General features: G+C 46.9%; 3 protein-coding genes across 7 annotated transcripts in view; all 3 read right to left on the minus strand.

Annotated features, from left to right (window-relative positions):
- Window positions 1-19,330, minus strand: LOC307225194 (uncharacterized protein). 3 transcript variants are annotated; one of them, XR_013842809.1, is made up of 3 exons: window positions 19,192-19,330; window positions 16,848-18,137; window positions 1-4,881 (listed from the first exon to the last, which is right to left on the minus strand). XR_013842809.1 is itself a non-coding variant. In XM_079993050.1 (2 exons), exon 2 carries the CDS (start codon window positions 18,015-18,017, stop codon window positions 17,136-17,138), a length of 882 nt encoding a protein of 293 aa, XP_079849176.1. In that variant the 5' UTR covers window positions 18,018-18,137; window positions 19,192-19,330; the 3' UTR covers window positions 16,701-17,135. The 3 variants fall into 3 exon arrangements, 2 of the variants coding, with proteins under 2 accessions (XP_079849176.1, XP_079849177.1); XM_079993050.1 differs by lacking the exon at window positions 1-4,881 and having other exon boundaries at window positions 16,701-18,137; XM_079993051.1 differs by lacking the exon at window positions 1-4,881 and having other exon boundaries at window positions 16,701-18,137; window positions 19,075-19,330.
- Window positions 4,928-20,957, minus strand: LOC307225033 (uncharacterized protein). 3 transcript variants are annotated; one of them, XM_079992682.1, is made up of 2 exons: window positions 20,790-20,957; window positions 4,928-7,356 (listed from the first exon to the last, which is right to left on the minus strand). In XM_079992682.1, the coding sequence occupies exon 2, from the start codon at window positions 7,112-7,114 to the stop codon at window positions 5,417-5,419; it is 1,698 nt and encodes a 565-aa protein (XP_079848808.1). In that variant the 5' UTR covers window positions 7,115-7,356; window positions 20,790-20,957; the 3' UTR covers window positions 4,928-5,416. The 3 variants fall into 3 exon arrangements, with proteins under 3 accessions (XP_079848808.1, XP_079848810.1, XP_079848809.1); XM_079992684.1 differs by having other exon boundaries at window positions 20,785-20,957; XM_079992683.1 differs by lacking the exon at window positions 20,790-20,957 and adding an exon at window positions 13,806-13,992.
- The window catches only part of LOC307225084 (uncharacterized protein), a 43,277-nt gene continuing 37,395 nt past the window's right edge, over window positions 16,701-22,582 (minus strand). Inside the window, exon 4 of the transcript XR_013842799.1 lies at window positions 16,701-16,771. The gene's annotated coding sequence lies outside the window, so the exon portion shown is untranslated. The remainder of the gene's footprint in view (window positions 16,772-22,582) is intronic.

Consider the following 22,582-nt stretch of genomic DNA (forward strand, 5'->3'; position numbering starts at 1 on the left):
TTCTTCAGTAATAGTTTACTGAGCTTTCAAAGCATACAGTTCTCACTGGGTCTCCAGTGAGGCACAAAACATAGCTCCTGAGAGTAAATCCAGTTTCAGCAGTAAAATCATACAGCACGCAGGAAATCTAAGTCAGGCACACACACCGGCAGAAGGGAGCAAGGGGGGAGGAAAGAGGCTGGAAGGACACAGGGCAGTGGAGGTGTGCCTTTCGCTTCCTGTCGTCTGGGAAAGAAGTCAGGAACTTGGCATCTGCAGGGGCTTCACGAAGCAAAGCTTTCTTCTTTTTTTCAAAAAAAATATTCATTTTATAACACAAATAAAGAACAAAAACAGAAAAGCAAACAATGCAAACAGATTATTCTCTTATCCTTATTTTTCTAAACATTGTTAGGTGGGCTTCCGCAAGTCCCACGTATCTGATTTTCATTTTACTTCGCCTTTAGCAGTTTACATATATCATAGTTTCTAACCATCTTTTTTTTTATCACACTTAAATTAACTTCACATTTTATCGCTTACAAATAATATTATTTTAAAATACACTATCTTCTACTTCTAATCCTACAGCCTATATCCACTTCCAGAACTATTCTGAGATTTAAATATTAACATATTTTTTCAAATATTCCTTAAGTTTCTCCCAATCTTCTTCCACCATCTCTTCTCTCTCGTCTCGGAGTCTCCCAGTCAGTTCGGCAAGTTCCATATAGTCCATCATCTTTATCTGCCATTCTTCGATAGTTGGTAAATCTTGTTTATTCCGATTCCTTTTTCCACAATTTCTCCCAATCCACCATCATGATATTGTGTCCCACATCCCTGGCCCATTCAGTCATTACAGATTTCACTTGTTCATCTCTCGTATGCCATTCCAGCAATAAATTATACATCTTAGATAGGTAATTTGTTTTTGTATCTAATAATTCCATTTCTAGTTTGGATTTCTCTGTTTGAAAACCAATTTTCTCATCCATTTTAAACATTTCATTTATCTGGATGTACTGGAACCAATCATCTAATTTATCTTTCAACGGATCATAAGATTTTAATCTAAATTGGTCCCCTACTTCCATCAAACTATCATTATACTTCAACCGTGTATCTTTCATATTCAACCTTTTATGGGTCTTAGCTTCCAATGGTGATATCCATCTGGGTGTTTTCCTTTCTAACAAATCCCTGTATCTTATCCAAACATTATCCAGAGATTTTCTAATTATATGATTTTTAAATCTTTTGTGAGCTTTTAGCTTATCATACCATAAATATGCATGCCAACAAAATACATTATCAAAACCTTCCTAATCCAAAACATCCGTATCTTCCAATAAAAACCATTGTTTCAGCCGGCAAAAGGCTGCAGCTTCAAAGTAAATCCTTAAATCTGGCAGGGAGAAACCCCTCTCTTTTACATCTGTTAATAATTTAAACTTAATTCTGGGTTTTCCCCCCCGCCAGATAAATTTAGATAATACCTTTTGCCATTCCTTAAAACAATTCAACTTATCAATGATAGGGAGTACTTGGGACAAAAATAACACCTTAGGCAATACATTCATCTTTATCGCAGAAATCCAGCCCAACAAAGATAGTTTCAACCTTGTACAAATATCCAAATCTCTTTTGATATCTTTCCATAACTTTTCATAGTTGTCTTTGTACAAATGCATTTTTTGCAGTCATATTTACACCCAGATATTTCACCTTTGTCACAAACTTCAGCCCTGTGGGTTCCTCTAAATTAAGTTTTTCATGTATCATTATTTCCCCCCCTAAAACTTTGGTTTTATTCTTATTCAATTTGAAACCTGCAACTTGTCCGAACTGTTGAATTATCTTCAGTGCTTTGATTGCACTGAACTCAGGGTCCTGTAAAGTCAATACCAAATCATCAGCAAAGACTTTTAACTTATATTGTTTAGTTCCCACTACTATGCCTTTAACTTCCTCATCATTCCTTATCATATTCAGCAGCACCTCTAGGACAGAAATAGAAAGCAGGGGGGGGGGAGTGGGCACCCTTGCCTGGTTCCCTTCTCAATCCTAATTTCTTCTGAAATCACATTGTTAATTATAATTTTTGCTTTCTGCTCCAAGTAAATTGCATTAAAACCATTTTAATTTTTTTGACCGATCCCCATATTACACAAGTTCTGTTTCATAAAACTCCAAGAAACATTATCAAAGGCTTTCTCTGCATCAATAAACATAAACATTGCTTTAGGATTCTTCTTTGCCTCTAATCTTTCCAGTACATTCCTAATTTTATCCAGTACATTCCTAATATTATCTTTCATATGCCTCTCAGATAAAAAACCTGACTGATCTTTATGTATGTGCTTATTCAAAACCTTCTTCAATCTTTTAAGCCAAAATATTTGCAAATATTTTATAATCCACATTCAACAAGCAAATTGGTCGCTGATTCCTTACTTGAGCTCTATCTGTATCTGCTTTGGGTATCAGAGTGGTGAATGCCTCTTTCCAGGACTCGGGTGCTTTGTCCCCCTTTAATATTTTGTTACAAACATCCATCAATGGTTGTATCAGCCAATCCTTAAATATTTTATAATACTTGGAAGTTAAAGCATCAGGTCCCAGTGCTTTGCCTATTTTCATTTGGGCAATTGCCCCTTCAACTTCTTGTCTTGTAACCAGTTCATTTAGTAGGCTTGTTTTGTCCGCTGGAATTTTCTGCAATCCATTTTTGTCCAAAAACTGTTCCATTTTATCCATTTTTCCTTTTTGTAAAGCTGCTTATAGTACTTTTGAAAACATTTTCTAATCTCTGTTGGGTTCTCAATATTCTTACCATCCTCCATAATATTAATTATTGTACTGTCCTTCTGTCCCCTAGCCAATAATTTTCTGCATTTATTTGCCGATGCAAAAGTCTTTTGTTTCATCAATATAATTTTCCATTCAATTTCTTGGTTTACTATTTGTGAAGACTAAGATTGTGATCTTTTAATTTCCTTTTGAATCTGTTGATTTTTTAGCTTTTTCTCTTTCTTCTTTGAGACAGAACTTTTTCCTTTTGCTCATTCTGTGCTTCCTTCCTGATAGAATTCTGTTGAATCAATAATACCTGGCATTACCACTTTACTTGCACCCCTTGCTTCAATTCCAGGATTCAGGTTCAATTCAAAATAGTCCTTTAGGGTCTTTTGAGCTTTATTTATGATCAATTCAGTTCTCAGTAAAACATCATTCATCTGCCATCTAAAAGTACCCTGTAGAGACAATTTTAACTCTGTCAACACAGCATTACGATCAGAACAAGTCCTTGGGCAAATCTCTGATTTAGTGACTCTTGAGGTCAGGTCTTTAGTTAGCTGTCAGGGAATTGGAGGCTGCGAAAGAGCTGAGGGGGAAGCAGAGAGGCAAGAGTATCTGGTGGCATGGGAAGGGGCCCCTAGTTCAGAGAATACCTGGGTCCCGGAGAGTTGTATCACTGACGAGGGTCTAGTGGAGGACTTCCACAATTTCGTCCCTGACAAACCCAAACCCTGGGGTAGATTTTTCCAACAGGTGTTTGGGCCGACGGATGATGAAGAGGATTTCGAGGGATTCCCACCATTTGACGAAGAGGAAGAAGAAGAGGAAAGTGTCTATTGGTGAACATGAGGAACTGTGGGTTTGAGGGAGGACTGGAGGACGGTTTTTGAAGATATGGATGATGAGGAGGGTAGTTTTCCAGACTTCACCCCGCCACTCTGGAGAAGGGTAAATTGGGGGTGGTCGATTCTCCCAAGGGGGAGGGGGCCTTTGAGGAGGGGGTGGATGTCAGGGAATTGGAGGCTGCAAAAGAGCTGAGGGGGAAGCAGAGAGGCAAGTACAGAGAAGCCCACGCCAGTAATTAGCAGTTTCTCTTCCACGTCAGAGGAGGAAGCTGGGAGGGGGGAGCCAGTACTGGGAACCAGCCACTCACAGAGCAGAGGAAGCAAGAGGCGTGGACTCAGGAAATGGGCTTGCTGGGGGAGGCGTAAAAAAAGTCAGACGATTCATCTGACTCCGAGAGATGAAGTGTGTTTTTGAACTCTTGTAACTGCTTTGAAGCTTAGCAATAAATCTCTTGTACAGAGATGGCTGTGTGACGGGGGCATTACCTCAGCTAGCTTGTCAGCACAACCCTTACATTAGCCATATATAATCCAAACGTAAAAGGTACTCACAATACAGTCCTTTTGATGTTGGAAGAATTGACCGCTAATGCCTCACAGTCTCGCAGCTTCGTTTAATCACAGGAAGCTTTTTCTCCGATGTGTCGCAGCTCCAACCCCCTCGTTCTCGGAGCTCAAAAACAGAACTTTCCAGGGAGGGGGGAGCCCACTTTTGACACCTGCCAGATTCCATGTCCTCAAAATGCTCGATTTGAGGTTTTTCCGGGGGTCTGTGCACTGGAGCAGTTTCCCCTGCCTTTGATATACAGAGGTCTCCTCCGATAAAGAGATCTCCAACTGTGATGGCGAGCGATCAACCAGAAGCCCTTCATGAAGCAAAGCTTTCTGCCGGCTGCTTTGAGGCAAATGTGCATCCCAGAAGCACACACTGTGATTCATGGTGTATTGCCATATCCATTGTTTTCCAAAGGTTATCACAATGTAGTCTAGAAACTGGTATAGGATGAGATCAATATATGCCCAGCCCTAATCCTCACTCACCACCAGAAATACAGAATCACCCCCTCCCCCTCACTATCAAAAGGTACCTTACATCTAAAATTATACTCATTAATGTGGGACGTTACCTTCATTATTTCATTACTATACAGTTTTACATATAAACACCAGAACAAATACATGACACGCTTTGAAGATGGATTTTCAGCTGAGTTCATTGCTGTGAAGAAGAGTAAACTCTGAAAGGAACACGTTTCTCACTCCATACATTTAAATGGGTTCTCCACTCTGAGAAGAAGAAGAGGAGGAGTTTGGATTTGATATCCGGCTTTATCACTACCAGAAGGAGTCTCAAAGTGGCTAACATTCTCCTTTCCCTTCCTCTGTGAGGTGAGTGGTGCTGAGACAATTCAAAGAAGTGTGACTGGCCCAAGGTCACCCAGCAGCTGCATGTGGAGGAGCGGAGACACAAACACGGTTCCCCAGATTACAAACCACTCTTAACCACTACACCACACTGGCTCTTAGATGTTCCTTAAACACTCCATTATAACTAAAGCACTTTCTGCAATCTTTCCCTTTAAACAGCTTCTCCTCTTTGAGGGTTGATGGGTTTGTAGGGTGTCAACTGTTAAAGTTCTTCCTGTCCATGAGTCTGCAGATGTAGAATTCCACTAGGACTGAACCTCTACCTACTTTACTGATATTTATATGGTTTGTCTCTTGTATGAGTTTGTTGACATAAATCAAGGCTTCCACTCTGACTGAAGCTCCTTCCACAGTCCATACATTTAAACAGTTTCTCCCCTGTGTGTCTGCTGATGTGTTCTAAGATTTCCATTCTGACTGAAGCTCTTTCCACACTCCATACATTTAAATCGTTTCTTACCGATGTGAATCTGTTGATGTACTCTCAGGTTTCCACTATAACTGAAGCTCTTTCCACATTTCATACATTTAAAAGGTTTCTCTCCTGTGTGAGTCCGTTGATGTTGTCTAAGGTGTGCACTCTGACTGAAGTGCTTTCCACACTCAATACATTTATATGGTTTCTGCCCTGTATGAGTCCGCTGATGTATTCTAAGGTGTCCAATCCGAATGAAGCTCTTTCCGCACTCCATACATTTAAATGGTTTCTCCCCTGTATGAGTCCGTTGATGTATTCTAAGGTTTCCAATCTGAATGAAGCTCTTTCCACACTCCATACATTTAAATGGTTTCTCACCTGTGTGAGTTCGTTGATGTGTTCTAAGGCTTCCACTATCACTAAAACTCTTTCCACACTCCATGCATTTAAATGGTTTCTCCCCTGTGTGAGTCAGTTGATGTTGTCTAAGGTTTGAATTGAAACTGAAGCTCTTTCCACACTCCATACATTTAAATGGTTTCTCTCCTGTGTGAGTCCGTTGATGTTGTCTAAGGCCTGCATCGTAACTAAAGCTCTTTCCACACTCCATACATTTAAATGGTTTCTCTCCTGTGTGAGTCCGTTGATGTGATCTAAGGCTTCCACCATAACTAAAGCTTGTTCCACACTCCATGCATTTAAATGGTTTCTCCCCTGTGTGAGTCCGTTGATGTGATCTAAGGCCTGCATCGTGACTGAAGCTCTTTCCACACTCCATACATGTATATGGTTTCTCCCCTGTATGAGTCCGTTGATGTATTCTAAGGTTTCCAATCTGAATGAAGCTCTTTCCACACTCCATACACCTAAATGGTTTCTCACCTGTGTGAGTTTGATGGTGTAAAATTAGGTGCGCATTTTGACTAAAGCTCTTTCCACACTCCATGCATTTAAATGGTTTCTCCCCTGTGTGAATCAGGTGATGTTGTCTAAGGTTTGAATTGAAACTGAAGCTCTTTCCACACTCCATACATTTAAATGGTTTCTCTCCTGTGTGAATATGTTGATGTTTTCTAAGGCTTCCACTATCACTAAAGCTCTTTCCACACGCCATGCATTTAAATGGTTTCTCCCCTGTATGCGTCCGTTGATGTATTCTAAGGGTTCCACTATCACTAAAGCTCTTTCCACACTCCATGCATTTAAACGGTTTCTCCCCTGTATGTGTACGTTGATGTATTCTAAGGTTTCCAATCCGACTGAAGGTCTTTCCACACTCCATACATTCATATGGTTTCTCTCCTGTGTGAGTCCGTCGATGTGTTCTAAGGCCTGCATCGTAACTGAAGCTCTTCCCACACTCCATACATTCATATGGTTTTTCACCTGTGTGAGTCCGTTGATGTGATCTAAGGGTTGCATTGGAACTGAAGCTCTTTCCACACTCCACACATTTAAATGGTTTCTCCCCTGTGTGAGTCCGTTGATGTATTCTAAGTGTATCTCTTCGATGGAAACTCTTCCCACAGTCCATACATTCATATGGTTTCTCCCCTGTGTGAGTTTTTTGGTGTAATTTAAGGTTTCCATTCTGACTGAAGCTCTTCCCACACTCCCTGCATTTGAATCCTTTCTTACCCATGGGAGTCCGCTGATGTATTCTAGGTTTTTCACTATCAGTGAAACTCTTTCCACACTTCAAATCTTTAAAAAGTTTCTCGCCTGTGAGTTTGTTGATGTGAGCTATGTGTGCTCATTCAGTGAAGCATATTCCACATTTCGCACATTTCAATGTCTATTTCTAACGAAATGAAAGGTTCCCCGTCCCCTGGAATTCTGACGTTCCTCTGTAACACCTTCTTCAGAGTGGGCAGAGAGGAAGTCCTTTTTGCATTCCAAGGAAGAGAACAAAGGGAAAAGAACAAATCAATCACCATTTGCCCCTTCTCTTATTTCAACATCTCCTACATTCCCACGCTTCCTACCCAAGTTCCCAATTTTTATGAAATAATAATAATAATAATAATAATAATTTATTTATTATTTATACCCTGCCCATCTGGCTGGGCTTCCTCAGCCACTCTGGGCAGCTTCCAGAAAAACATTAAAATACTGTAATGCATCAAACATTAAAAGCTTCCCTAAACAGGGCTGCCTTCAGATGTCTTCTAAAAGTCTGGTAGTTGTTTATCTCTTTGACATCTGGTGGGAGGGCATTCCACAGGGAGGGTGCCACTACCGAGAAGGCCCTCTGCCTGGTTCCCTGTAACTTGGCTTCTCGCAGTGAGGGAACCGCCAGAAGGCCCTCGGTGCTGGACCTCATTGTCCAGGTAGAACGATGGGGGTGGAAATGCTTTTTCAGATATACTGGACAGAGGCTGTTTAGGGCATTAAAGGTCAGCACCAACACTTTGAATTGTGCTCGGAAACATACTGGGAGCCAATGTAGGTCTTTCAAGTCCGGTGTTATGTGGTCTCGGTGGCTGCTCCCAGTCCCAAGTCTAGCTGCTGCATTCTGGATTAGTTGTAGTTTCCGGGTCACCTTCAAAGGTAGCCCCACGTAGAGCGCATTGCAGTCCAAGCGGGAGATAACCAGAGCATGCACCACTCTGGCAAGGCAGTCCACAGGCAGATAGGGTCTCAGCCTGCGTACCAGATAGAGCTGGTAGACAGCTGCCCTGGACACAGAATTGACCTGCGCCTCCATAGATAGCTGTGAGTCCAAAATGACTCCCAGGCTGCACACCTGGTCCTTCAGGGGCACTGTTACCCCATTCAGGACCAGGGAATCCTCCACACCTGCCCGCCTCCTGTCCCCCAAAAGCAGTACTTCTATCTTGTCAGGATTCAACCTCAATCTGTTAGCCGCCATCCATCCTCCAACCGCCTCCAGACACTCATGCAGGACCTTCACTGCCTTCACTGGTTCTGATTTGAAAGAGAGGTAGAGCTGGGTATCATCCGCATATGGATGAACACCCAGCCCAAACCCCCTGATGATCTCTCCCAGCGACTTCATGTAGATGTTGAAAAGCATGGGGGAGAGTACAGAACCCTGAGGCACCCCACAAGTGAGAGCCCAGGGGTCTGAACACTCATCCCCCAACACCATTTTCTGGACACGGCCTAGGAGGAAGGAGCGAAACCACTGTATAACAGTGCCCCCAGCTCCCAGCCCCTCAGGACGGTCCAGAAGGATGTTATACTCAATGGTATCAAAGGCCGCTGAGAGATCCAGCAGAACTAGGAAACAGCTCTCACCTTTGTCTCTAGCCAGCCGGAAATCATCGACCAGTGCGACCAAGGCAGTTTCAGTCCCATGATGAGGCCTGAATCCCAACGGGAAGGGATCCAAATGGTCCGCTTCTTCCAGGCGTGCCTGGAGTTGTTCAGCAACTACTCGCTCAATCACCTTGCCCAAGAATGGAAGATTTGAGACTGGGCGATAGTTGGGCATCATGCCCGCATCTAAAAATGGTTTTTTAAGAAGCGGTTTAATAACTGCCTCTTTCAGCGGGTCTGGAAAGGCTCCCTCATGGAGGAAAGCATTCACCACCCCACGAAGCCCATCACCCAGCCCTTCCTGTCTAGCTTTTATAAGCCAGGATGGGCAAGGATCAAGGAGACAAGTGGTTGGTTTCACTCGTCCAAGCAGTCTGTCCACATCCTCGGGGGTAACAGGTTGGAATTGATCCCACACAATTTGACTAGACAGACTCTAGCACTCTCCTGCCCCGGCCCTGATGCCATGGTGGAGTCTACCTGAGCGACCTGAGTGAATCTGAGCGACTTTATCTGTAAAAAACTTTTCAAAATCATTGCAGGAGATCATGTGGGCTGCACTGAGCCCTGATGGAGCAGGTGGCTCTGCTAAATTGCGAACCACCTGAAAAAGTCTCCTGCTGCTGTTTTCTGCAGATGCAATAGAGGCTGTTCGGGCTCCATGCAATCAGAGAGGGCACTTCAGAGCCAGTCAATAGCCCTGGTTAACTCCACATTCCAGCAGGCCACCAGGGAATCAGCTGAAAGGCCATCAACATGGGATAAAGCATCCCCTACCACTCTCTGGAAACCATTTGGATCCATTATGTGGTGGGAGCGGACCATCCAAATCGGTCCCACCTCCCTGCAGAGGGGATGGGTCGTGGAGAAGTCCAGTTGCACCAGGAAGTGATCTGACCATGGCACTTCTTTTGTTTTGCTTTTACTTAGTGTCAGATCACGAACATCAATAGAGGTAAACACCAGGTCCGTGGCTATGGGTTGGGCCAGACTTATTCAGGGACAGCCCCATGGAGGCCATGCTTTCCACGAAGTCCCGAGAAGCCCCTTGTAAGGTCGTGTCGGCATGGATGTTAAAATCCCCTAGGACAACCAAGCTAGGTGTCTCCAGGAGAACATCCACCATGACCTGAAGCAGCTCAGCCAGGGAATCCTTGGTGAAGCGGGGGGGGGGGGGTTGGTACACCAAAAGGAATCCTGTACTGCCCCTATTGCCCAATTTCCAGAACATGCACTCAGAAAACTGGGTCTTCCCAATAGGATGCCTGTTGCAAACGAATTACTTCCTAAAAATCACTGCAAACCCCCCTCCCTGCCCACATGACCTGGGTTGCTGTGCGTAAGAGAAACCTGGTGGACAAGCAGCAGCAAGGACAGGCCCATCTGCTTCATCCAACCAAGCCTCTGTTACACATGCCAGGTCAAGTCCTCCATCCACGATCAAGTCACGGATCACAATGGTTTTATGGATCATTGACCTGGCATTGCACAGCAGCACCTTCAGGTTGTGTGGGCATCCCTTGCTGATTCCAGTATCCATCCAGTCAAGACCAGACCCGGAGGCAGTCAAACAATGACTAAGCCCGCTTCCTTGGTAATGACATGGTCTGGTCTTAGCATATCTCCTCCTCCTACCCGTGATCACTGAGATTGGTTGCCCCAGTACACACACACACACACACACACACCGTGGAACTTGCCCCAGCCATTTTGTTTGATGGGACCCACTCCCAGGCAGCCCTGACCCCTCCCCTTAAAATCAAATTAAAACCTATACAAAAAACAAACTAACAAAACAATAAAAAAGAGAATGTTACAAACACACCATAATTAAATTAAATTAAACAAATTCCCACACCCAACTAAACACCCACCCCACCCCCTCTTACGCACAGCAAATGAAAAAGCAATGTCATCAAATGATAGTAATGCAGCAGCAACCGTTCATAATCCTCACTCATCGTTAATAACGCAGCATGATCTTGGAATACAGCCTTTTCAAATCAATTGTTTCCTCACAGGAAAGGCAGCTGCTCTCTGTCTATGAACAGACCCTCTCTTTCTCTGGTCCATCCTTCCTTTGGACATTCCCCATCCTCTGCATCATAAAGACACTGAGATCCAGCGCCAAGGGCCTTCTGGCGGTTTCCTCCCTACGAGAAGCCAAGTTACAGGGAACCAGACAGAGGGCCTTCTCGGTAGTGGCGCCCACCCTGTGGAACACCCTCCCTTCAGATGTGAAGGAAATAAGCAGCTATCTTATCTTTAAAAGACATCTGAAGGCAGCCCTGTTCAGGGAAGTTTTTAATATTTAACGCTGTACTGTTTTTAACATTTGATTGGGAGCCGCCCAGAGTGGCTGGGGAAATAATAAATTATTATTATATTATTATTATAATCCTCCATCCAGCCCTGTTTCCACCTCTAGATCTTCATGAGTCACCTTCACAGTCCCAACGCCCTCAGGAGGTCCAAGTGGACCATTTTGTGAGACGCAGGTCTACGTCTTTTCCAGGGACTGTGGTCTGGGTCAGTCAGAGAACTAGTGACAAAGCTTGGTGCTTGGGGTCAGCTGAATGGGTGCTCAGGGAAGCTTCTTGGAGATGGACCACCATCTACATGCCTTGCATTGCATGGAGAGAGCAGGAGAAGCAGAAGGAAAGCAGCTGGCAAATGGGAAACACTCCACCCCAATGGTTCCTTATAATAATGATGTGCTGCCTGATCTTGAGCCCCTCTTCTGACACAGGACTACCCTAATTTGGCACTGACAAAGGTGGATATTCAAGGCAAAGGGATAACTGTACTTAATGGAAAGTTCAACCTTGTAACACTGTCCTAAAGGATCTTCACTCGCTCTCAGTGCATTTCGGAGCACAATTCAAACTGTTTGTGCTGATCTTTAAATTGTCATGGTTGCATCTTTCAGGCAAGAAAAGTATTGATCTAAAATATAGAGATCATTCCTGGTCTATCGGTTCAAGAAGGTTCTGCTGGTTTTACCCTGTGTGATTCAAAGCTGGTGTTTTCTCTAGCTGGAACATTTTACCTGATAAGGCCGTTTCCTTTCTGCTGAGAGCAGGTGGTGGGATCAGTTGTAATGAGGTTATGCTGAACCTTCCTTGTTTTGGGGAACCAGAAGAAGCTGGCTTAAACTGGGGTGGAGCCAGGCTTGGTATCCAGTCCCAAGGTTACTCTGACACTGAATTGTTTATAAATTACAGTATTGAAAGGCGCCTGGTCCCACTTCCTATTCTGCTATTCTCTACTCTGCTTCTGTCTTTCTTACCTGAGTGCTGTTTTGGTATGCTAAGTTAGGGTTTTACTGTAAATTCAGTTTTTGGATTGTTATGATTCTTTGCCTTCAGTACTAAATTTACCTGCTGAATGGATTTTTTTGCTGCCTCTGAGTGTTTTTTCCTACTCTGCTAACTATATGGAGGCCCTGTAGACCTGAAGGAGCGTCTCCACCCGCATACTTCACTCTGAACCCTGAGGTCCGCCTCTGAGGGTCTTCTGCTGGTTCCCTACCTGCAAGAAGTGAGGTTACAGGGAACCAGGCAGAGGTACTTCTCGGTAGTGGTGCCCGCCCTGTGGAACGCCCTCCCATCAGAGGTCAAGGAAATGAACAACTATCTGACATTTAGAAGATAGCTGAAGGCAGCACCGTATTGGGATGTTTGATGTTTTCCTGTCTTTTATATGTACTGGAAGCTTCCCAGAGTGGCTGGGGAAACCCAACCAGATGGACAGGATATAAATAATACAATCATTCTTATCATATTGTGATTTTTTGTAGTTATTTTGGAATTCGTACTGCAATATCAGCTCATGAAATGTTATGGGTGGAGAAAATCACAGGGTTGCCATAAACTATAATCCCACCCACGAACGCTCATTCACATACAGTCTGTAAATTTGGGGAAGTCACACACCTCACCAGTGCTAATACTGGTATCTTTGGCCTGCACAGGCACACCCGGTGTGTAGAGCCTCCAGCTGCAGGCACTGTCTATCATTAAAATGGGTCCTTTGACTAGGAAGATACATGCAGTTGCTCTCATGGGAGGCTGAAGGATTGTATCTCAGCTTGTCAGTCACTCTGACACTGCCTTCGAAGTTTAAGAGGATCAGAAATGCTTTTGACGTGCAACTTCTATATCAGCCCCGAGATCAATTCCATGGACTCTGCACCCCTGTTTCTGATGACAGGTGTACATTATCCTCATCCTCAGTGAAGCAGGCAGTGGAAAAGACATTAAAGATGGAAGCCTGAGAGAGAGAGAAAGGTTTCTGGCTGCTTCCCGGGTGGGATTGCGGAAACAAAGCGCCGCTTCCGAGAAGGCCTCCCCCCTCCCCCCTCCCCTCTTCTCTCGGACTTCCTCTCCTCTCCAGGGGACCAGTGGTTGGACTGGGCAGAATCGCTGTGTTAGGACAGGGCAGGGGCTTATGGGGTGGAGCTTGCAGGAAGGAGGGGGTGGGGGGACAGGAGCCCCACTTTCCAGGGATCCCTCTCTGGACGCCTTGAAGGGGGGTGGGTCGATTGCTGGGCGGGAGGGAGAAACCAAGGCGGCCCATCCGGAGATTCATCGTGGGCGTCATGATGGAGATGTCTCCCCCAAGACTGGTCTTCCTCTCTCCCCCCCCATTGCTGCGCTTCCCTGACCCGACGGTGCCCCCTCCCTTCTCCCCCCACTTCCATGACCCCCTCTCTATCTCCCTGAGTCTCCCCTGCATCCAGACGCCCCCTTGGCCCGGCTCAACCCTCGCCGTGCGCCCCCCATCTCTCCGGCCCTATTGCCCCCCCAAGATGAGCCGGGGAGGGACAGGGGGGTCTCTATCCTGGCTTCTCTCCGCGCCCCAGGGATGCCTGCGCGGGGGAAACGGGGCCGGGGAGTCCTCGTGGGTGGGCGCCCCATCTCCGCCCCTGCGAGGAAAGCCCCCTTCGCAGCACGCGTGCCGGGATCCAGGCCCCACGGAAGGCGCTTGGGGGAGCTGGAGGGGGTCTCTGGGTCCTTTTCTCCAGCCTCCCCCCCCCGTGACCCCTTTACCTCTTTGTCCTCGCTCCCGATTCTCCTTTCCTTTCCTGCAACATCCACGGGGGGGGGGGGAATTTGCCTGCCGCCCCTCCTCCCCTTTCCGAAAGCGCGCGCCCCTAGAGCTATGGAGCAGAGCAGCAATTCTGCGCAGAAGCTCCACTTGCGGGAGAAGAAGGGAGGTTGGGGGGGCTCACCCCCCCCCATTCCTTCAGCAGAAGCCGGATTGGAGGAGGAGGAAGGAGGGGTGGGACTTATGGGGCGGGATCTGGGGTTGTGGGGGGGGGCGGGGTGAGAGAAGGAGGTGCCGGGAGGGGAGGGAAAGGATTGAAGGGGCGAGAAGGTTTTCCCCCTCCCCACTTCCTTCTGGATCAGGAGAGCGGGGGAGGGGCTGATCCCGGAGATCCAGCTGCAACCTGGGGTCTCCCCCCCACAAGTGCAAGATCCTCCCCTCCCCCCCCCACGAGCTTAGATCCCTCCGTGTTTTAGGTCTTGGTCTGTTCAAACGGGGAATGGAGGGGGGCAGCTAAACGACTCCCCCAAATCCCAGCTCCCCACCCCAGCCTCTAAGGCCGGGACAATGACCGTGGACACAGGCCCCGTCCAGGCACAACAGCCAAGCAGATTCCAAAATCTGAGGGATCCCTTGGACAGGAAACAAGGAGACCAGCCAGGAAGAGCAGAGCAAAAGAGCAGCCAGTCGGCTTGGTCTTGATTGAAGACTGTCGCCACAGGACTCCCACCTGCCACCAGGTGGAACAAGATAGAAGCCCCCAACAAAAGAAGACCCCAACTTTTATTAGCTCCGAATCCCCCATGCTACACCCCCAAGACTACATCATGACTACATCATTGAGACATCACAAAGAGGAGGGGTTCAGGGAGGAGGAGGAGGAGGAGGAGGAGGAGGAGGAGGAGGAGAAGAAGAAGAAGAAGAAGAAGAAGAAGAAGAAGAAGAAGAAGAAGAAGAGGAGGAGGAGTTTGGATTTCATATCCCGCTTTATCACTACCCGAAGGAGTCTCAAAGTGGCTAACATTCTCCTTTCCCTTCCTCCCCCCCAACAAACACTGTGAGGTGAGTAGGGCTGAGAAACTTCAGAGAAGGAGGAGGAGTTGTGCTGGTAACCTGAGGGTCTTCTCACCTGTCCGGTTCCTCCTTTCCCCTCCCCATGATTACATTCCTGAGGACAAAGGGGAGTTCACTGTTTCCTGCCCCCAGTGGGAAGGGCTGGTCACTGTCCTGTGTTTCAGTCCGTACTGAATCCACTTCTATATCCGGTTCATTTGTGAGTGGAATGATCTTCTGTCTAGGACCATCAAGGTTGGCATGCCAACTGGGCAGTGCTCACTGTGGACGTGTTGGCTGCCTTGTGTCAAGTCTCCCCCGTTTGATAGTCCTTCCCTCATGGTGTAAAATAAAAGTTGAACGGTGCAGATCCGATGTATGGCTGATTTTATATGAATTTATAACAGAAGCATTGTGTATGTCATGTGTGAGTGTGTGTGTGTTGTGTTGTGTTTGTACAAACTGAGCGATTGAGGGGGGGGGGTTTCCTGCCACACATGAATCCCAATCCCAAAGAAGGGCAGTGCCAAAGAATGCACCAGTTACCGCACAATTGCACTCATTTCAGAGGCTAGCAAGGTTATGCTTAAGATGCTACAAGGCAGGCTTAAGCAGTATGTGGACCAAGAACTCCCAGAAGTGCAAGCTGGATTTCGAAGGGGCAGAGGTACCAGAGACCAAATTGCAAACATGCGCTGGATTATGGAGACTACAGAACATCCTTTGACTGTGTTGAGCACAGCAAACTATGGCGAGTTCTTCAAGAAATGGGAGTGCCTGATCACCTCATCTGTCTCCTGAGAAATCTCTATGTGGAACAAGAAGGAGGACGGTATATTGTCTTCCTGCTTATTTAACATAAATGCAGAATTCATCATGCGAAAGGCTGGGCTGGATGAATCCTGTAATAAAAAATTTAAGGTCTTTTATCCAAACCAATCCTGCCTCCGCATGATAGAATTGCAAATCTGACAATGCAAAAACTCCTCTCTCCTTTTTATCTGTTAATAACGGGTGTTTAATTCTCGGTTTCTTTCCACTCCATATAAATCTAGATATTTCCCTTTTCCACTCCGTAAAACAATTCATTCCTCCTAAAATGGGCATTGTTTGGAATAAGAAAATCATTTTGGGGAGGATTCATTACATGAATCCATGTGCTGGTTGCAGCAGGAGGGGGAAGTCTCCCTGGATGCTTCAGCAGCCGGCTTCTTCTGGGTCTCCAGGCCCCCTCCTCTCCTCCCTCTGAGCCTGAACTGCTCTCTGCCCCAGCCTCTTCCCGCTCACCAAACCCTGTTTCCTCCTCAGCTTGCAACATCTCCCCTTCCAGTCTGCTCCATTTTCTCCCTCTTTCGGCTCATCCAACCACCAGTACCCAGGATCTGAGCCTTCTTCCCTTGTGGGTCCCCAGCTGGTGCCTCCCCCCCCTCACCAGCCACTCCATGACAACAACAGCAGCCACAGCACTGTGGTCCTCTGGTAGGAAAACTCCTGAGAAGCATCATTGAAGCAAAACTTCTGGGACTATGGAAAAATACTATCTTCCTCAAACCCCAGAATGAGCAGGAGCTCTGGGGTTGCCCCATGGGATTCATGAGTGAAGATGGGCCCCCCAGGAGACTTCCCTGCTACCTGCAGCCCCTCCTTCCCCCTCTTGAAATTAGACTTGGGGGGAAAATCTCCCATTCAATTTCAGTATTTCAAGTTTTCTTCAGAACGTGCAGGACAGGAGGCAGCAATGAAGTTCTGGTGAAGAAGCAGTGCTGAGAGATCATGCGGTGGGGGGGGGGGACAGAGTTTGGTGCAAAAACCAAAAGTACTTTCATGTAAAATTATACTCACCATTGTGAGATGTTGCCTTCATTATTTCATTATTATACAGTTTTACATATAAACACCAGAACTTCACGTATACCTCATGCTTGTAGGAATGATTTCATGCTTAGTTCATTTCTGTGAAGAAAATAGTGGACTCTGAGAGGAAGACGTACTGCACTCCAAACATCTAAATGGGTTCTCCCATGTGAGAGTCCCTGGATGTTCCTTAAATACTCCATTATGAATAAAGCAATCTTTTTGCAATCTTTTCATTTAAACTGCTTATCCTCTTTGAGTTTGTGATGGTCTGTGAGTCTGTTGATTTTGAACTTCCACTAAGAGTGAACCTCTATCTACTTTCCTGATATTTATATGGTTTGTATTTTATGTGAGTTTGTTGACATAAATCAAGGGTTCCACTCTGACTGAAGTTCCTTCTGCAGTCCATACCTTTAAATGGTTTATCCCGTGTGAGTCTGTTGATGTTGTCTAAGGTGTCCATTAACCCTAAAGCTCTTTCCACACTCCATACATTTATATGGTTTCTCCCCTGTGTGAGTCCGTTGATGATTTCTAAGGTCTCCACTCTGACTGAAGCTCTTTCCACACTCCATGCATTTAAATGGTTTCATCCCTGTGTGAGACCGTTGATGTTTTTTAAGGTTTCCATTATCACTAAATCTCTTTCCACAATCGATACATTTATATGGTTTCTCCCCTGTGTGAATCCGTTCATGATTTCTAAGGTTTCCATTATCACTAAAGCTCTTTCCACACTCCATGCATTTAAATGGTTTCTCCCCTGTATGAGTCCGTTGATGATTTCTAAGGTTTCCACTCTGGTTGAAGCTCTTTCCACACTCCATGCATTTAAATGGTTTCTCCCCTGTATGAGTCCGTTGATGTGATCTAAGGCTTCCATTCTGACTGAAAAACTTTCCACACTCCATACATTCATATGGTTTCTCCCCTGTGTGAGTCCGTTCATGTGATCTCAGCTTTCCACTATCACTAAAGCTCTTTTCACACTCCATACATTTAAATGGTTTCTCCCCTGTGTGAGTCTGTTGATGTCTTCTTAGGGTTCCACTATCACTAAAGCTCTTTTCACACTCCATACATTTATATGGTTTCTCCCCTGTGTGTGTCCGTTGATGTATATTGAGGTGTCCACTATGACTGAAGTTCTTCCCACACTCCCTGCACTTAAAACATTTTCTCTCTCTGTGAGTCCCCTGGTGTGTTCTAAGTGTTGCATTGAAAGAGAAGCTCTTTCCGCACTCCATACCTTTAAATGGGTTCTGTCCTTTTTGTGTTCGTTGATGTGAACTATGTGTGCTCATTCAGTGAAGCACATTTCACACATTTTAATGGCTATTCCTAATGAAACGAAAGGTTCCCCATCTCCCAGAATTCTGACTGTCTTCTGTATCACCTTCTTCAGAGTGGGCAGAAAGGAAATCCTGTTTGGGTTTCAAGAAAGAGAACACAGGGGGGAAAAGGACACATCAACTGCCATTAGCACCTTCTCTTATTTCAACATCTCCTACATTCTCCCATGTCCTCCCCATGTTCCCAATTTTTAGGAAATGAAAATGGTATGATGTCAAATGATAGTAATGCATCAGCAAACTTTCATAATCCTCAATCATCTTTAATAACACAGCATGACCTTGGAATACTGTTGTCTTGTGGGACTGCCTTTCAAATCAAGTGTTTGCCCCCGTTTCCACCTCTAGATCTTCATGAATCACCTGCACAGTCTCACTGACCTCAGGAGGTCGATATGGACTATTTTGGGAGACCCAGGCCTTCATCTCTTCCAGGGACTGTGGTCTGGGTCAGTCAGAGAAGTAGTGACAAGGCTTGGTGCTTGGGGTCAGCTGAATGGGTGCTCAGGGAAGCTCCTGTTCTTGGAGATGGACCTCTGTCTACATGCCTCACAATGCATGGAGAGAGCAGGAGAAGCAGAAGGAAAGCAGATGGCACATGGGAATCCCAGACGGAAACACCCAACCCAATGGTTCTTTATAATGATGATGTGCTGCCTGATCTCGAGCCCCTCTTCTGACACAGGACTATCCTAATCTGGCACTGAAAAGCAGGATATTCAAGGCAAGGAGATAACTGTACTTAATGGTAGGTAGCCATATTGGTCTGACACAGTACAAGTAAACAAGTAAAAATAAATAGTCCAGTAGCACCTTAGAGACCAACTAAGTTTGTTCTAGGTATAAGCTTTCATGTGCTTGCACACTTCTTCATATAGTGAAGGGTAGTGGGAGATCGTAGTAGGCATACCCTTCTGAGAAAAACCCCACCACACACTCCCACGATATACAAGGGTCTGGTGACATCTGTGTCAGTGTATCTGATAAAGTGTGCAACACGGCTACCTACCTGAATCTAGATGTCATGGGGTGTTGGGGATAAGTAGTTCCTTTGGTGGGGGACATGTCCTGCACCTTCTGGGGTCATTTCCCCACCCTTCATGCCCACCCTGCACTCAGCTCTCACCTGTGGCTTCCAGAAGCTGTCAGCATGCAACAGGGGTTCAAGCAATGGCTTCAACCGGCTGGCTAACCCAGGTGAGGAAAGCTGATGGGTCTCAAATCCTTGGGGGGCTGGGGAATTCTGCTGCACCTGAAGTCAAGCCCTGGTGGATGGAGAGAAGGAGAACAACCGTGAATCCCACAGTCCAGAAGGCAGATTCTGCCCGTGCGGAAGAGGAACGTGAAGGTCAGATGGGGAACGTCCACCTGGAGGCTTGTTATCTAGTCCCAGGGTTACTCCGACATTGAATTATATAAAAATTACAGTATTGAAATGCACCTTCTCCCACTTCCTATTCTGATATTACTCTACTCTGTTTGTCTGTTTCTTACTTGAGTGCTGTTTTAGTATGCTAAGTCAGGGTTTTACTGTAAATTAAGTTTTTGCTATTTTTGGGATCCTGTTATGCTTATCTGTCTTCAGTAATAAATTTCTCAGCTGAATTATTATTTTTTCTGCTTCTTGAGTGTTTTTTCCTACTCTGCTAACTATACATCGATCATTATGGAGGAGCAAAATCTGCAACCTAAAGCCTTCAACAGCCTCGGCCCTGTGGACCTGAAGGAGCATCTTCACCCCCATCGCTCAGTCCGGACAGGGAGGTCCGCCTCCGAGGGTCTTCTGCTGGTTCCCTTGATGTTAGAAGTGACATTCCAGGGAACCAGGCAGATGGCCTCCTGCCCCATGGAATGCCCTCCCTTCAGATGGCAAGGAAACAGGCAACGATCTGACATTTAGAAGACAGCTGTATCAGGAGGTTTTTAATATTTGATGTTTTACTGTCTTGTACATGTACTGTAGGGACGCGGGTGGCGCTGTGGGTTAAACCACAGAGCCTTGGGCTTGTTGATTAGAAGGTCGGTGGTTCGAATCCCCGTGACGGGGTGAGCTGCTGTTGCTCAGTCCCTGCTCCTGCCAACCTAGCAGTTCGAAAGCACGTCAAAGTGCAAGTAGATACATAGGTACCTCTCCGGCGGGAAAGTAAACGGCATTTCCGTGCACTGCTCTGGTTCGCAAGAAGCGGCTTAGTCATGCTGGCCACATGACCCGGAATCTGTACACGGGCTCTCTCAGCCAATAAAGCGAGATGAGCGCCGCAACCCCAGAGTTGGCCACGACTGGACCTAATGGTCAGGGGTCCCTTTACCTTTACCTATTTGTACTGTAAGCTGCCCAGAGTGGCTGGGGGAAAAGATGAATACTATAACTTTTACAGTGCTACCTCGTGTTACAGACGCTTCAGGTCACAGACTCTGCTAACCCAGAAATAGTACCTTTTGTTAAGAACTTTGCTTCAGGATGAGAACATAAATTGTACGGCGGCAGCAGGAGGCCCCATTAGCTAAAGTGGTACCACAGGTTAAGAACGGACCTCCAGAATGAATTCAGTTCTTAACCCGAGGTACCAATGTATTATTATCATGTGATTTTTTGTAGTTTTTTTGGAATTCGTACTGCAATACCAGCTCACGAAATGTTATGGGTGGAGAAAATCACAGGGTTGCTGGCACAAACTCTCATTCACATACAGTCTGTAAATTTGGGAAGGTCACACACCTCACCTGTGCTAATACTGGCAGTCTTTGGCCTGCACTGGAACACCCGGTGTGTAGAGCCTCCAGCCACAGGCACTGTCTATCATGAAAATGGGTTCTTTGACTGGGCAGATTCATGCAGTCGCTGTCATAAGATGCTGAAGGATAGTATCTCAGCTTGTCAGTCACTCTGACATTGCCCACAAAGAATAAGATGAACAGAAAAGCTTTTCAGGTGCAACTTTTATATCAAGCCTGAGAGCCATTGCATGGACTCTGCACCCCTGTTTCTGATGGCAGGTGCACATTATCCTCATCCTCAGCGGAAAAGACAATAAAGATGGAAGCCTGGGAGAGAGGAAAAGGTTTCTGGCTGCTTCCTGGGTGGGATTGCGGAAGCCAAGAGCCGCTTCTGAGAAGGCCCCTCCCATCCCCTCTTCCTTTCGGGATTTCCTCTCCTCTCCAGGGGACCAATGGCTGGACTGGGCACAATCGCTGTGTCTGGGCAGGGGCTTATGGGGGCAGGAAGAGGATGGAGATTGCAGGAAGGAAGGGGTGGGGGGACTGGAACCCCCACTTTCCAGGGATCCCTCTCTGGTCGCCTTGAGGAGGTGGCCGATTCCTGGGTGGGAGGGAGAAGCCAAGGCGGCCCCTGCGAAGATCCCCAGCTTGCACCACGATGGAGACGTCTCCCCAAAGACTGGTTTCCTATCTCTCCCTCCCCCAATGCTGCACTTCCCTGCCCCAGGGATGCTCCCCCTCCCCACTTCATCGATTCTCTCCCTCTGTCCCAGAGTCTCCCCTGCACCCAGAGGCCCCCACCCCTTGGCGCGGCTCACCCCTCGCCCTGCGACCCGCATTCCTCCGTCCAGAAGGGCCCCCCAAGACGAGCAGGGGAGGGACGGGGGGTCTCTATCCAGGCGTCCCTCACTCCCATTAACCCTTTCATGGTCCACCTCTATCCGCGCGGAACCCACAGCGCCCCAGGGATGCCTGCGCTGTGAAAATGGGGCAAGGGCGCTTCGCTGGGATCCCCTGGGTGGGCGGTGCATGGCCGCCCCTGCCAAGGCACCCAAAGGGCCAAGGAAAGCCCCCTTCGCAGCACGCGCGCAGGGATCCAGGCCCCACGGAAGGCGCTTGGGGGAGCCGGCGGGGGTCTCTGGGTCCTTTTCTCCCCCCTCCTCCCCCCGCGACCCCTTTACCTCTTTGTCCTCGCTCCCGATTCTCCTTTCCTTTCCTGCAACATCCACGGAGGGGGGGGGGTCCTGCCGCCCCTCCTTCCCTTTCCGAAAGCGCGCGCCCCTAGAGCTCTGGAGCAGAGCAGCATCCGGAGTAGAAGCTCCACTTGCGGAAAAAGCAGGCAGTTTGAGAGGGGGGCTCTCTCCCCTCATTCCGGAAACAGAAGCCGGATTGCGGGGAGGAGGAGCAGAAGGAAAAGGTGCGACATACCGGGGGGGGGGTTGATGGTTTGGGGGGCAGCGTGAAAGCAGGTTGTGACGGGAAGCGAGGGAAATAATTGTTTTTCCCCTCCCCTCTTACTAGGAGAGCGCGGGAGGGGCTGATCCAGGCAATCCAGCTGAAAAGTGGGGTCCCCCCCTACAATGTTTACATTGCAAAATCCTTCCCTCCCCCGCCCCCCCCCACGCCATGATCTTAGATCCATTCCATGTTTTTGGTATTTGTGCACATTGAGCAGCGGGTTGGACTCTGTGACTCCTGTGTTACGGAAAAAATAGGGCTTGGGCTTCTGCGCGCACACACACACACACACCAACACAATTCCTCGCCAGGAAGAAAGCAAGGCAGCTGTTGATCTGTTT

Source organism: Podarcis cretensis (assembly GCF_951804945.1).
Source record: "Podarcis cretensis genome assembly, chromosome: 10".
Lineage (NCBI taxonomy): Eukaryota > Metazoa > Chordata > Lepidosauria > Squamata > Lacertidae > Podarcis > Podarcis cretensis.

Excerpts from the sequence above, each read along its gene's own strand:
- LOC307225194 (XM_079993050.1), bottom strand. The coding sequence starts at position 18,017 with ATGAGCACACATAGTTCACATCAACGAACACAAAAAGGACAGAACCCA.
- LOC307225033 (XM_079992682.1), bottom strand. The coding sequence starts at position 7,114 with ATGGGTAAGAAAGGATTCAAATGCAGGGAGTGTGGGAAGAGCTTCAGT.